This window comes from Pinus tabuliformis, chromosome J (assembly GCF_031772625.1).
Source record: "Pinus tabuliformis cultivar Carrire ecotype Pingquan chromosome J, CPIR1, whole genome shotgun sequence".
NCBI lineage: Eukaryota > Viridiplantae > Streptophyta > Pinopsida > Pinales > Pinaceae > Pinus > Pinus tabuliformis.
This window is the reverse complement of record NC_142295.1, coordinates 1,106,749,115-1,106,764,431: the sequence shown is the minus strand read 5'-3', so window position 1 is coordinate 1,106,764,431 and position 15,317 is coordinate 1,106,749,115. Positions and strand designations below refer to the sequence as shown.

General features: G+C 37.3%; 1 protein-coding gene across 1 annotated transcript; it reads right to left on the bottom strand.

Moving 5' to 3' along the window:
• Positions 1-11,846: 11,846 nt before the first annotated feature.
• Positions 11,847-14,804, bottom strand: LOC149230920 (uncharacterized). Its single transcript, XM_089376165.1, has 3 exons — positions 13,410-14,804; positions 13,095-13,170; positions 11,847-12,199 (listed from the first exon to the last, which is right to left on the bottom strand). The coding sequence occupies exons 1-3, from the start codon at positions 14,802-14,804 to the stop codon at positions 11,847-11,849; spliced, it is 1,824 nt and encodes a 607-aa protein (XP_089232291.1).
• Between the last annotated feature and the right edge of the window lie 513 nt (positions 14,805-15,317).

Sequence of the window (15,317 nt, the reverse complement as noted above, 5' to 3'; positions counted from 1 at the left end):
TAATGATCGATCCCACTTTTATATCTAAAGGAGTAGTGCTTATGATTTCTTTCTAGTATTATTTGGGTTATTTATAATTATTAACTTGTTACGTGAAGCGCTCTATAGTTTAGTATAGTCCTAGACTATAGGATGGATGTGTGGGTGTTATATGTGAGATAGTAGATGTAAAATGTAAGATGTTAGATATGTATAGGGTATATGTGAGATGTTAGATATTTTTTAAATTCAATTTTTTATATTGTAATTTAGTTTTTTATTAATAAAATTAAGAACAATTTTTTAGATAAAAGAAAATATAATATACATATCACATTAAAATATATAACATATAAATAGTACTTATAAATTAACATCTATTTTATTATATAAATTAAAATAATGATTTCATAACTATATTTAAATTTAATTAATAAGCTGATAAAAATTTAATATTTACAATATAACAAGATTTTTAATCATGAATATTTACCATGGATATTATTAACTTCTAAATAAATTTTTTTACAGTACCATGGGCCAATACCCAAAAGAGACACATAGAGAGGGGGAGAAGAAGGAAGAAAATCATAATACTATGGGCTAATACCATGGGCCATCTAGGCTTTTGATTATTATGTTACAATATCATGGGTCAATACCATGGCTCATCAATACCACATGCCCAAAAACCATAACTTATTTCAAAATCAAAATATTTCACAAATAGTTTATTTTAATTTATTTTTATAACATTTTTAAATTAAATCTAAAAAAAAAAGGTAATTTATTTTAATAACATTTTTTAATTAAATCTAAAAGAAAAAATGTTATAATTACTTTTGAGGTATATCTAAACCCTAAAATATTCCCATAGAGATTAGATCGAGGTTTTAATAAATTAAAAATGAGAATACTTTTATATATACATATGTGAAATTTATATAACATAAATAATATTATAAAGAACCACGATAGATGCATCTTAACCAAGGATCCAAGGGAAGAGAGAAAGCAAAGTGACTAACAATGATAGAGAAAAGATAGTGCGTGATTCTTTTAAGTTATTTATTATTGTATTTTCTTTGACATGATTTATCCAAAATATAGGTTCAATATTTTACAACCAATTAGATACTTTCTTAAATACAATACAATGTGATTATATTTAAGAGAGAGAGTGAGATGGAGGGGAATATAGTGGGGGACAAAGACATAGAGGTGGGAGAGATAGGGAGAGAGATAGGAGGGGGGAGAGAAGGAGAAAGGGAGGGAGAGAGATGGATTTGGAGGGGGGAGAGACGGGGGAAGAACAAAGACATTAAGATAGAGTGGTGGAGAGAGAGAGAGGGAGTGACAAGGGAGAGATGCAGTTGGAATGGGGGAGAGAGGAGATGATGGAAGAGAGTGAAAAGGATAGGCTAGAGATAAGAAAAGAAGGAGAAGAGAGAGACATGGAGACACAGATATGGAGGGGGGTGACAGGGGGAGAGAGAGAAGGAGAGAGGGAGCGAGATAGTGATAGACGTGGAGGGTGGAGAGAGAGAGTGTGTGTGTGATGGTGGGAGAGACAAAGGGAGGTGGGAGAGAAAGGGAGAGAGAGCAAAGAATATATAGAGAACTTGAGAGAGAGGAGAGAGAGATGGAGTAGGAAGTGGAAGAAAGACATAGAGAGATCAAGGTGGAGAGGGAGAGGGAGTGAGAAGGGAGAGATGGAGAGATGGTGAGGGAGAGAGGAGAGCAAGAGAGAGAGGGAAGAGAGAGGGAGAAGGGGAAGAGCGAGAGGAGAGAGAAATGGAGGGGGAGATATATATATATATATATGGATATGGAGAGAGAGTGTATGTCTTGGGGGTGAGAAGGAGAGACAATGGAAGATAGAGATATAGATGGAGGGGGGAGAGAGGGCAGAAGAGAGAGGGGGGAGGAAGAGAGATAGATATGGAGAGATAAGTGGGAGAGAGAGAGAGAGGGAGAGAGAGCGAAGGGGGAGAGAGAGAGAGGGAGAGGAAGAGGGATGGAGGGAGAGAGAGAGAGGGAGATATATAGATAGATATGGAGAGAGAGTGTGTATGTTTGGGAGCTGAGATAGAGAGACAATGGGAGATAGAGATATAGACGGAAGGGGCAACGAGAGAGAGAGAGAGAGAGATATGGAGAGATTTATAGATAGATATATATGGAGAGAGAGAGAGTGTATGTTTGTGGTTTGATAAATAGAGATAAAGAAGGAGATACATATGGAGATATAGATATAGATGGAGGGGGCGAGAGGGAAGAGGAGAGAGACAAAGAGAAGGAGAGAGAGAGAAAGAGAGAGCATGACATGTGTTTAGGGGGATGAGATAGAGAGACAAATAAGGATATATGGAGTGAGGTATAGATAGAGATAAAAGTGGGAGAGAGGGAAGAAGAGAAAGATAGAGAAAGAGAGGAGAGGCAAAGAGAGAGAGATGGGGGAGAGAGAGAAGGAGAGAGGGAGGGAGATAGACATAGAATGGAAGGTTGAGAGAGAGGGAGTAATAAAGAGACACACAAAGACAAATACAGACATAAAATTTAGATCTACAAAGCCACGAAGGTTTTAACTTTTCACTAAAATAGATGTATTGATTTTAGTGTAGTTGTTGATTTCTAATCCTATTTGATCGCTTACACTAGATGCATTGATTTCAATGTAGATGTCGATTTCTAATCCTATTTAATACCTTACACTAGATGCATTGATTTTAGTGTAGATGTTTATTTCTACTACTATTTGATTGCTTACAATGGATGGATTGGTTTCGTTGTAGATATTGATTTCTAATACTATTTGATCTCTTGCACTAGATGCATTTATTTCAGTGTAGATGCCGATTTCGAATCTTATTCAATACCTTACACTATATGCATTGATTTCATTGTAGATATCAATTTCTAATCCTATTTAATACCTTACACTAGATGAATTGATTTGAGTGTAGATGTTGATTTCTACTCCTATTTGATTGCTTGCACTAGATGCATATGTTTCAGTGTAGATATTGATTTTTAATCTTATTTGATTGCCTGCACTAGATGCATTGATTTTAGTGTAGATGATTTCTAATCCTATTGGATTGTTTCCACTAGATGCATTGATTTCAATGTAGATGTTACTTTCTAATTCAATGTAACTACACATATGATGTACATTAATTTCAAAGTAATTAGATTAATAGTGTGCATTGATTTTAGCGTAAGCACATCTCTACCCCTTTCGTCTATATCTCTCTCTCCCATTGTCTCTCATTTATATCTCTATCTCACCCAACCTAAACATACACACACTCTCTCCATATTTATCTATCTATCTCTCTCTCCCTCCCTTTCCCCTCCCTTTCTCTCTCTTCCACTTCTCTCTCCATATCTATATATCTTCCTCCCTCCCTGTCTTTGCCTCCCTCTTCTTCCCTCTCTACCCCCATCCATATATATCTCTATCTCCCCTTGTCTCTCCTTCTCACCCCCAAAACAAACACAGTCTCTCTCAGTGTAAGCACATAAAAATTGTTCATGACATGCATTGACTTATGTGTTACAATAATTCAACCATAAATACAATACTTGAATTTTCATCCTAAATAAAATGTTCACTTACTCGAAATGTTTGCGTCCTGAAACTGTAAACTATTTGTAATTAAAAACATTCTTATTATTCCCATTTTCCATCATTAAACATTGTTTATAATTTTGCATTCAAATGTGATAATAGTAAATAACTACCATTGAAAATTATTTAGGTTTAACGCTCTATATGTCACAATGATTGAATTTGGAGAAAACTACTATTAATATTCAAGAGAAACAGAGACAAGGTATTATGTTTACCACAGTAGCTCGAGTTAAATATTTGAATGGACTGTGATTTGAATTACCTTTTTCATATGATCGATATGAGAAATGGAAAAACTAATAGGTGTGACAATAAGAACAGTAGAAGAAAATAGTTTCAGGTTAATCACAATGAGAATTTTTGTAATTGACTATATTCTTATTATTGACATTTTCTATCATTGAACATTGTTACATTGTCACTTTGCACTCAAAATTTTTATTTCATCTTTTTTCACCATTTAACTTACTAAGAAAATTTAAAATTAAATTGACCAAATTAATCTTAGACATATTTAACATATTTAAAATGATCAAAATAATTAGATATTCAACAAATTTTGTATTACCACACATGACTAAAACCAGCTTAGATCCATCTTAACCCTAGATCTATCAAGCGTCGAGAAGGATCAAATCTCTCGAGGTGAAAACCATTTTTTTAGTGCAAAACTTGAGGAAAGGTTTGCACCTTGAGATATTATATGCATTAACTTTTTAGCGTGAAAAATGTGAATTATAAATGTAATATTTAATGTCAACTATGTATATATTACATAAATCAAGTGAAAATAAAAAGAAATTGTTATAGTTAAAACATTTTATTAGTATGTTGTTCAAAATCAATATAAATCTATCTTAAGTCGGGATCTATCAAGAAGTGAGAAAATTCAATGTTTTAGAGATGAAAATATTTCCTAAAATTTTATAGTAAAAAATGATTTACATCTTAAAAGATTTAATTCTCTGAATCTTTGATAATTTCAAAATAAATATAGATATATACTCATTATATAAACAAACCTATTTTCATATGTTAATTCAAAAATATTTCCACGTCAAAGTTGTAAGACTTGAAAATTTTGTTATCATATTAGGTAAAAATTATCATTAAATGTAATATTAATATTAATATAAATATATTATAATGTTAATATTATAAATTTAATAACTTAGGATTAATACAATATTAAATTTAATATAATATTAAGTTTGTTGTATTATAGTATATATTACTATATGGTGATATATATTAACTCTAGATATATATGGGAGGCAAGAACAAAGATAGAGTGATAGAGGTGGAGAGATTCATGGAGTGAGAAGAAGGGAGAGAAAGGAAGGATGAGAGGGGACTTGAGAGATACTAGGAGAGAGGGAGGGATGGAGAAATGGAGTTGGAAGGAAAGAGAGGGAGGGAAGAAGAATCACATAGAGAGTGAAAAGTGGAGAGAGAGAGAGAGAGAGAGAGGGAGTGACAAGGGAGAGATGGAAAGAGAGTGTATATATTTGGGATAAGATAGAAAGATATAAAAGGAGAGATAGAGAGAAGAAGGGAAGAGAATGAGAGATATTGACAGAGTTAGAGGGTGGAAAGAGAGAGAGAGAGAGACAAAGACATCGAGATAACGGGGAGAGACAAAGGGATGCCTCAAAGAAAGAGAGAGTGAGGAAGGAAGAGAGCTTGGATGTGAGAGAGAGAAGGATAGAGGAAGGAAGAGAAAGAGGGAGGTAAGAAGAAAAACACAGAGAGAGAAAGGTGGAGAAAGAGAGAGGGAGAGAGGAGAGAAAGAGGGAAGAGAGATAGAAGGGGGGACAAAGGGAGAGAAGAGGAAGAAAGACAGAGAGTGAGAGGAATAGGGAGGGAGAGGAAAATGGAGGGAGGGATAAATAAATATGGAGAAAGAGTGCGTATGTTTTAGGGTTGATATAGAGAGACAAAAGAGAGATAGAGAGAGATAGATATATAGATGGAAAGTGAGGGGAGGGATGAAGAGAGAGATAAAGAGAGTAAGAGATAGATATATATGGAGGGAGAAACCATGTGTGTTTGGTGAGGTGCGGGGGGTGAGTTAGAGAGATAAAGAAGGAGATATGGAAGGAGATATAGATATATATGGAGGGGGGAGAGTGGGGAGAAGAATTCTTGCACTAGATGCATTAATTTCAGTGTAGATGGTGATTTGTAATCCTATTTTATTGATTTCACTGAAAGATATAAAGTGAAGGACATGGAAGAGGAGGAATGAAGATGGAGAGAAGGAGAGGAGTGAGAGAGGGAGAGAAGGGTAAGAGAGAGAGAGATGGATACACAAAGATGTAGGGCGGAGTTAGAGAAGGAGAGAGTGAGGGAGATAATGACATGGTTGGAGAGAGAGAGAGAGAGAGAGAGAGAGAGAGAGAGATGGGGGAAGAGAGAGGGAGCTAGGAGAGATACGACTTGAGAGAGAGGAGGAGAGAGGGAGTGGGAGAGAGGAGGAGAGATTGAGGAAAAAGAGATGGATTTGGAAGGGGAGAGAGGGAGGGAAGAAAAAATACATTCAAAGAGAAAAGTGGAGCGAGAGAGAGAGGGGGGGAGTGAAAAGGAAGAGATGGAGAGAGAGTGTGTATGTTTGGGGATGAGATATAGAGACAAATAAGGAGATATGGAGGGAGATATAGATATAGATGGACGGGGGAGAGAGGGAAGAAAAATTCTTGCACTAAATGCATTGAATTCATGGTAGAGGGTGATTTCTAATCCTATTTGATTGTTTACACTAGATGCATTAATTTCAGTGTAAGTGTTGATTTCTAATGATACTTCATTTCTTGCACTTGATGCATTGATTTCAGTGTAGATGTTTTCTAATTCTATTTGATTGCTTACACTAAATACATCGATTTCAGTGTAGATGTTGATTTCTAATTATATTTGATTTCTTTCACTTTACGCATTGATTTCGATGTAGATGCTAATTTCTAATTCTATTTGATTGTTTGCACTAGATGCATTGATTTCATTGTAAATTGTGATTTCTAATCCTATTTGATTGTGTGCACTAGATGCATTGATTTTAGTGTAGATAATGATTTCTAATCCTATTTGATTTCTTGCACTAGATGCAATGATTTTAGTGTAGATGTTGATTTCTAATCGTATTTGATTACTTGCACTAGATGCATTGATTTGAGTGTAGATGCTAATTTCTCATCTTATTTGATCTTTTGCACTAGATGCATTGATTTTAGTGTAGATGTTGATTTCTAATCTTATTTGATTTCTTGCATTAGATTCATTGATTTCAGTGTAGATGTTTTCTAATATTATTTGATTGCATGGATTAGATGCATTAATTTTAGTGTCGATGATGATTTCTGATTTGATGTGACTCAATGTATGATGGTACATTAACTTAAAGTGATTGGATTAACAATGTTCATTGATTTCAGTGTAAGCACAAAAAATTGATAGACAATTTGCATTGATTTTTGTGTTATAATAATTCAACTTATTAATATTATAGAGCAAGAGAGACAAGGTATGATGTTTATTACAATAGTTCGAGTTAAAGAATTGAATGGTTTGCAATCTCAACTATTTTTTTCATATAATCGATATGAAAATATGGAAAACTAACAGATAATTTAAAGATTTTGTAATTCTCACCACTCATTAAAAAAAATAAAAATTACATTATTTCTTGAATTTTGCAAAACAAACTATAGATTAAAAAAAATTATCAAAATATTTTGAAGGAAATAAATTATTTCAAACATTAGCAATGAAACAAATTATTTCAGGAGTAATATTAATGCAGTGAATTATTAAAACCACTCTTCGAAATATATTTAGTAATACCTGGAGAGACACTATTAAGAATTATTAATTGTCAAAAGTTGTGATACCTAAAATTAAATGAAATATATGTACGTTTTAAGTTAAACTTACATAAATTAAACATCAAATTCAAATCTATTTTTGAAATTGCATATTTCCTCAAACTAAACCACATTTGATATACTTTGACTATAAAACTGGATGTGATTTGGAATTTAATCGTGATTTATAATATGATCAAGTCCATTACCATTTATCAATATTTTTACGATGACAATTCCAAAAAGCTCTGATATCCATTTAATAAGTGGGTTTGATAAGAAATTTAACTACCATGTATTAAGACATCGGGTCCACACCTGACTTCGAAACTTTTGGAATGGTTCTTGTTTATAAATCCTCGATAGCTTGGATCCAATATGCAACTTAATTATGGTTTATAAATGATATCGAGTCTGTAGCGTAATATCATAACTTTTAAACGATTACATGTATAAACCTCCAATGCTTTTGATTCTCCAATATACTACTTCACTTTCCACCTACTTATATCTTCTCTCTGCTTATTATGTGTTGATGAGCAATGATATTGCTATTGTCAACTTTGTCTCTATATGTCAAACGAAATTCAAAACTGACGCGCAGAACTCAAGCATGCCTGCTTATGAATTTGAATTTGGTTAACAGAAGCATAATTTGAACCTGGATAGCAAATTCACTTCTATGCCTTGTTCTACTTAGCAATCTTTGTCCATCCTGTGTGGAAAAAAATAGGGCGATCGATCCGCTCATAGGTGTGTGCACTGAACAAGTCCTGTTGTGCCTGGGCAAGATTAGCAGGAAACCGAGCACGACATTTAGTGTCAAAATAGGCAAGACTTGAATTCATTCCTCGGATGTTGATTCGAGCACTGATTGCAATATTCACCACTCTCCTCCAAGCAACCTGCCTCTCAACCATCTATCTCACAAACTCCGAATCGACCATGAGACTCGGAAGTTGCGAGTTCTGCTCATACCTTTTTGTGAATGTGTTGAAAAACACAAACAACCAAGTCAAATTGAGTGATTTCAATTTATGAAAAACTCTTACACAGGTTGTATTTTTGGGTATAAATATTCTCTTCATAGTTTTAATGAAAAGGTATAAATCTTTCATCTAAATATTTCATATAGAGAGAGATGCTAACCTATTAAGCAACCACTTAGGACAAAATTTATGTGTGCATGATTTCTTGCCAATGACATTCTTGCAAGACACCATGAATTCCAGAGTCTTTTGTCGGCACTACAACAATCTCAAGTGACGTGATTGGAATTAAAAACCCTTGTGAAAGCATAAAATGAGGAATGCATATCAAGAGTGAGGGAGAGAGATCCCCACACACCTGGTGGCAAGTCTTGCCATTTTCATAATCATAAATTCTCCCTCCAATAACACGCACTCCTGGAGATTTTGTCCGCTTCTGCACCCCATCCGAAGCTGAAACTTTCTTTTTGGAATCGCTTGTTCGGGGAGTGGACATGTTCTCTTTGTTGTCTACCTGTGAGTCCTTATTGGGATCAAACCCCAAACCCTTTGAGATGGCCTTTTCATCTGTTTTTTGGTCATTCTTTGTTTTGGAAGAGCCCCTTGGGGAGGACAATTTTGCTGTTGTTGACGTATGTTTTCTTAAGTCGTGATCTTTGTCACTGTTGAGATGAGATACAACTTCCTTTTTAAGGGGTTGCTTTGGAATCGTCAAGGTTTCACCCTCACTGTATTTCCTGCCATGAGTTGCCTTAAATGGGCTCCTTTTGTCCTCGGCCTTTACTTCATTGTCGTCGGTTGCAACACTTGCATTAGCATTTCCATTCTTCAAGGTGCTCTTCTCTTGAACTCTCAGATTATTGGGGTTTTCATTTCTAGGCAATGAAAGCTTCTTCTTTGCGAGGGGAGTTGAAGAATGCTTGTGAAGTTGTTTGCAGCTTGCTTCACCGACAGAGTTTGATGACCCAGTCTTTCTACAGCTACCAATGCCTAACCGAGGACTCCTTATTTTCTGAGCTGGAGAAAGGGCCATTTTTCCTCTTGACCTTTTATACCATCAATATAGAAACCCAAGGATTCAATCTCTTGCATTGACAAAATACAGAAAGCATGCATAGAACATCAAGAAAAAGCAATTCCACCAACGGAAATGAGACATCTTACAAGAAAATCAAAACTGATCAATTCATGAATATGACAGCTAGTCCACCTTGTAACGAAACGTCTAAGAATATTATCATACATATCAATTTCCAGAAAACATGTGAGCCAAGATGAAATACAAGACAAGGGACTCTGTTATAAACACGGGGGGCTTCACTCAATGAACTCTGACCTATCATGTGCGTTCGTGGCATATTAAACAATACCCTTAATTTGACTACATATTGGAAAATATCTTTAAAAAACGGAAAATACCTCTAAAAACACATTATTTAACCCCATATCAATACGAACCCAATACACCTTTCTGATTTAAAATACCCCTACTTTCACTAAATATTGTAGGTATCCATTTTTTCATTAACATTTTTTGTACCCCTTTATATTTTTTCATTAACTTTTAGATCCATTTTTTGTACTTGCCAATATAAAAACACTTTAGCCCTATATATCCCCCAATATATTATGTCATTTTCCCCCAATATATAACCTGCAATATAAATCCACTTGGTATGGTATTGCTCCGCTAGTGAAGCCCACGTATTTATAAACAGTTACTATGATCGATTTTCTTGGGGTGATTTCAAAGCAGACCCATTTTTCGAAAGAAAGATACAAAGCCCTCTAATGACAATATAAATGGACATATAAAAAGATTCACTTCAATGCGGATAAAAAATAATAATGGGCACATGCAATTAAATCCGAAAGAAGCAACATCGTACTTGCTGAAGGACCATCGGCATCAGTGACCGTCGTCGCTCTTTGTGGAGCTCTGTGAGGGCAGCTATTCTTTGGTTGGCTCGGTGACAGGATAGGTTGGAAAAGAGTCTACAGCATTACACTCATGTTCATGGTGATAAGCGCCATCGGCTGTGGTTTTTCCTTTGGCCACAGAGCCAATTCCGTGATGACTACTATATGCTTCTTCAAGTTATGGCTGGGCTTTGGTATCGGCGACAACTATCCACTTTCAATCACGATCATGTCGGAATGTTCGAACAAGAAAACGAGGGGAGCCTCATCGCCGCAGTGTTCTCCATGAAGGGATTCGACCTTCTAATCGGAGGTGCTATTTCCATCATTCTCGCCACTGCCTTTCAGAATGATTATCCTACCCGCACATCCCAGTAAGATTATTCAATGACTATACAGGCGAATTTTGTGCGGAGAATAGTCTTTATGTTCGGGGTTGTGTCTGCTGCACTGACATATTATTGGCCGATGAAAATGCCAGAGACTGCTTGGTTCACTGTGCTAGTTGAGAGAAATGTCGAGCAGGCCACTACTGACATGTCCAAGGTATTGTGGGTGGACATCCATGAAGACCAAAAAATCGTAATAGTCATCGCATTGGGCAAGGATACGAGATTCGGTCTGTTTTGAAGGGATTTTTTCAAACGCCACGGTTTGCATCTGCTTGGAACTACGACTACATGCTTTTTCCTGGATATTGCATACTACAACCACACTCTGTTTCAGAGCGCTCTCTACGGTGCCATCGGTTGGGTGCTTGAATCGACAAAGATTAATGCCCTAGATGGAGTTATCAAAAGTACAAGCTCAGTTGTTGATCGCCTTACAAGTGTCTGGAAATCATATTGGTTTTTGACCGACGAATCTGGTACAGTGTCGTGAGGATGAACCTCACCCTAAAAAGCATATTGACTTAAATATAACACAACAATTGTAACATTCACAAATATTACCATGCAAATCTAAACACATAACACACAAACTGCTCAAAGCACCCAAGTGCAGATGAACAAATCATTCAAGTCAAGCAACAATAACAAAATTAAAGAAGAGAATGATATAGTCATGTGCAACAAATAAAACATAATGTAAATTTCAAAGTATAAAGTTTATCTCAAACATATACATAATAATGATAATCTAAAAATGTGTCATTGTTACCTTCAACTAAACCAACCTAGATCTATCTAACTCCGTATCTATTATGCGCCAAGAGGGGTCAAATCCCTCAAAGTGCAAACTTTTGATCAAATTCTATACTCAAAAAAAGGTTTACACTTCAAAGTGCATGATAGATCTAGGTTAAATATTAAAATAAAATGAAATAAAACACGTTCTAAGTAGCATCTAAAGTTACGCTTACATTATGCCAGCTTACAAAATTTCAATGACCCTCAGCTACCGAATCCATGAAACCTTGGTCAGCCTTTGTAAGTAGACCATGATATCTCACCAAACAAATTAATCACGAAGCAAGTCCATGGCAGACCGTACAAGGGATGATATAGGAAGACGATGCCTCCTTACTCCCACACTGCCGAAAAATGTATTGTAACTCTCCAACTCGGACGTCGTCTCCATCACCGCCTCGAGAGCTTCCTCCAATTCTGATCTCATTTCCATGCTCAAACTGCTTAATATTGCTGCCCTGTCCATCTCTATAACACCGATCAAAAGTTCGATGCTAAATCTTCTAATACTCGGAACCTCCTTTGATGGACGCGGGTGCCTCCCCAAAACCTTTACAAGATCCCAAATCAGCGAACTCCTTGTTATACCGCCGGATTTTTCCAGCAGACGATTGAAATACGATTTGGTTATTGTTGGGGATTTTTTTGAGAAAATCCCAAAAACACACGAATAAAACTGAAACTCAACACACAGAAACAATGCTCTGTTTCCTTTGCTCCACAGGGTCTTTTGTGCACAGGAAAGCTTTTAAAAAAAATGACTGAGAACAGAGTATTGCACCACCATAAAAAGATTTCTATTCATTAAAACAAAAATCATTGATACATATTCATCCTCTTTTACATTGATACATATTCATCATTAAAAAAAATTTACACATGCTTACAAAACAAATGCGCTCCTCTACTTTTCTTTTATGCACTGCTGTGCAAAATTAATTCCTTGCTTCATAAAAATTTCATCCTGCTCCCTGCTCTTTCGCTGCTGCGCCTACCTCTCTCCCGTGTGCAACCAATACAACAACCAAAAAAAATACAGAGCACATCTTTTTTTCACTGGGCTAGTAATATCAAAAATGAACACACTCACGAAACATATAAAAAAGATTTTTTTAAAACATAATTGACTCGCCCATACCTCCAGCATAAAAGAAACATTAAGTGCCTTAAAAAAGACATAAATATCTACCTAAAAATATGGTCAACGAAATTTAAGTTTTACTCCACGCTATGTAATTAATTCGATGCAGGTTCGTATGCAAGTTTGAATCAATCAAGGGTGGAAAATGATGGAGCACATCGGACGGCGGAGGAGAATATCGGGAGGCTTATTCTTGCTCAACATTAACACCCGATAAGTCAGAGTTGCTTACTTATGGGGAGACCCACGCGTCTGCACTATATTTTGTGTACGGAAACCACTTTCTGCTGGAAAGCGGTCGGATATCCCTCAAACTGTTTATGGTTTCGTTCTGGCGGTTTTGGAGTTATAAATGCGCAGTTTAAATTACATATTCAACAGTTATGAACTTGAAGATCTGAGCAGCAAGTCCTATTGCTGCTTCCTGATGCTCACCTCGTTTCACCATCACAACCTTCAAAACTTGACAAAAAAAAATATAACAAGAAATTAATCCATCGGATGAAACTGTTGTAAGATCGAACTGTTGCTGCTTCCTGATGCTCACCTCGTTTCACCATCGCAACCTTCAAAACCTGACAAAAAAAATATAACAAGAAATTAATCCATCGGATGAAACTGTTGTAAGATCGAACTGCAGTGCAGAGATGTAATTTCTAAAAGAAATGCTATTTAATTGAATACATCTTCTACCTTCACAGCCGTCGCAGTGATTTTCCTCATTTCAACGTACTCTGTGTCTGAATATGCGCACAGATTCCGAAGAATTCTCGCAGCATGAAAACCCCGAATTGGGTCGTCCAGCACAGAGATCAGGCTCGCGATCAAGTTCAGGCGATTCCGCAGCTGAAGGCTCATCGTTCTTCTGCAATTTTGCTTATTCTCCAGTGAAAGCAGAGCCAGGGCTTCTCCTGCCTTGCTCACGACCTCCCTCGTTTCATCATCGCCCGGTCCTCCTGCAATATTAATATTAATCCTCTCCATGTAAAACGCAGAGAAGAGGCTACGCAAAACGCCGCCAGTGCCGCCGATGCTTTCTCGGCCCTCTTCTTCGAGAGCAAGACTCGTCAATGTGTCGATGGTAAGGATTTGTAGACCATGGGTAGTTACTTCTCTGTAATGAAGAATGTCTCTTAGATTGCTTATGGCGAAGACTATCTCTGAGATGCCTCTCCTTAAGGCCTTTCCTGTCGAGCCTGTACTGCTTGCTAGCATTCTTAAGAGCTGCAGAGCGTGCTTTGCCGTCTTGATTTGGGATTCGGGCGCATTTGGATTTAACTCGGTGAGTCTTACGATTTTGGGAAGCAGCCCTCTGCTGCTTCCGATCTTAGCACAGTGGTCGTGTTCGATGGGCAAACTTTTCAGTATCCGCAGTCCCAGCGCACTGAAAACTGAGTAATTGTATGCATCCCCGTAATGCCTCGAATGGATTTCAATCTGTTTGCTATCGTACACCAAAGACGCTATGGATTCCATGGCCCCAGCGATGGCCGTCACGCGAATGCGATTCCGATCTTTCTTGACCAATTTGGAGATGATATCTGCAGCCGCTCTATGAATCTCCTGCTCGTGATGGTTCTTCCAATTCAGCATCTCGACCAGCCTCTCCACCACATCTCGCTTGGTTCCGATTGCCCTCAAAGTCTCCTCTGCAAACCGATCTTTAATCACCAGCGCCGACAGAACTCGAGCCCCCGCCAGCTGTCGATCACAACAGCTGGACTGCAGCAGCTCCATCTTGTATGACACAAATTCCATCTTCAAACCATCGAAAATGCTTCCATTGATGCATTGCGAATATGTATCATAGAAAAATCGTCGAAACGTGGGGAGCTCCGAATCAGTGAACCCATATTCTGCGCTCACCTGCGACAGCAATTTGTTTGCAATGATCTTCCATTGCCAGTAGGCTTTCTCGATCAGGAACAAAAGCGCTTCGGCTAGGGACAGACCGCAGAAAATATTGAGAGCCGATTTTCGATTCTTGGTATCGCTACCTGAAGCTACGCCAAAGTCTTGCCTGGCTAGTCGATAAAGGGACAAGATGACGCATGTCGAAGCCGACACCAATTGAAGCCAGAAAAGCATTTTGCTTGCGTTTCGGGATATGGAGAGCCACCCGGTATAATGCACCAATTGAATCCTACACGAAGACCAAGTTCTCTTTAATAAATCATGATTCTCGACAGCAGAAGTTTGTTCCCGGATGTTAATCTTCGGGCTCTGGGTTTGCTTGTGTGTAAAGCACCTGCAGATTCGTCTTAAGATAAAGTTGGTGCCATTAACATAGAACCTGCGACTCAGCCATTTAGCGTCGTCTCTGAGTGTCGCCAAAGATATTAGCGTCATCTCATGTTGCACTTCCAGCTCGTTGCTTCGTCTGAACATGCGAGCGCCTTCTGTCAACAATATTATGCTCACGAACCGAAAATCGACCTTTTTTAAAGTTACTGCGAACCCTCCGAGGAGTACGACAGTGGCCCAGACGAAGGCCAAGGTTCCCAGCCCGCTGGCGGCCTTTTCCAGAATTGCAAGCCTGAGGGCAAAAAGAATAATTTTCTTCTCGGGAGCTGTGACCTTATCACTGCGACTCCGGGACTC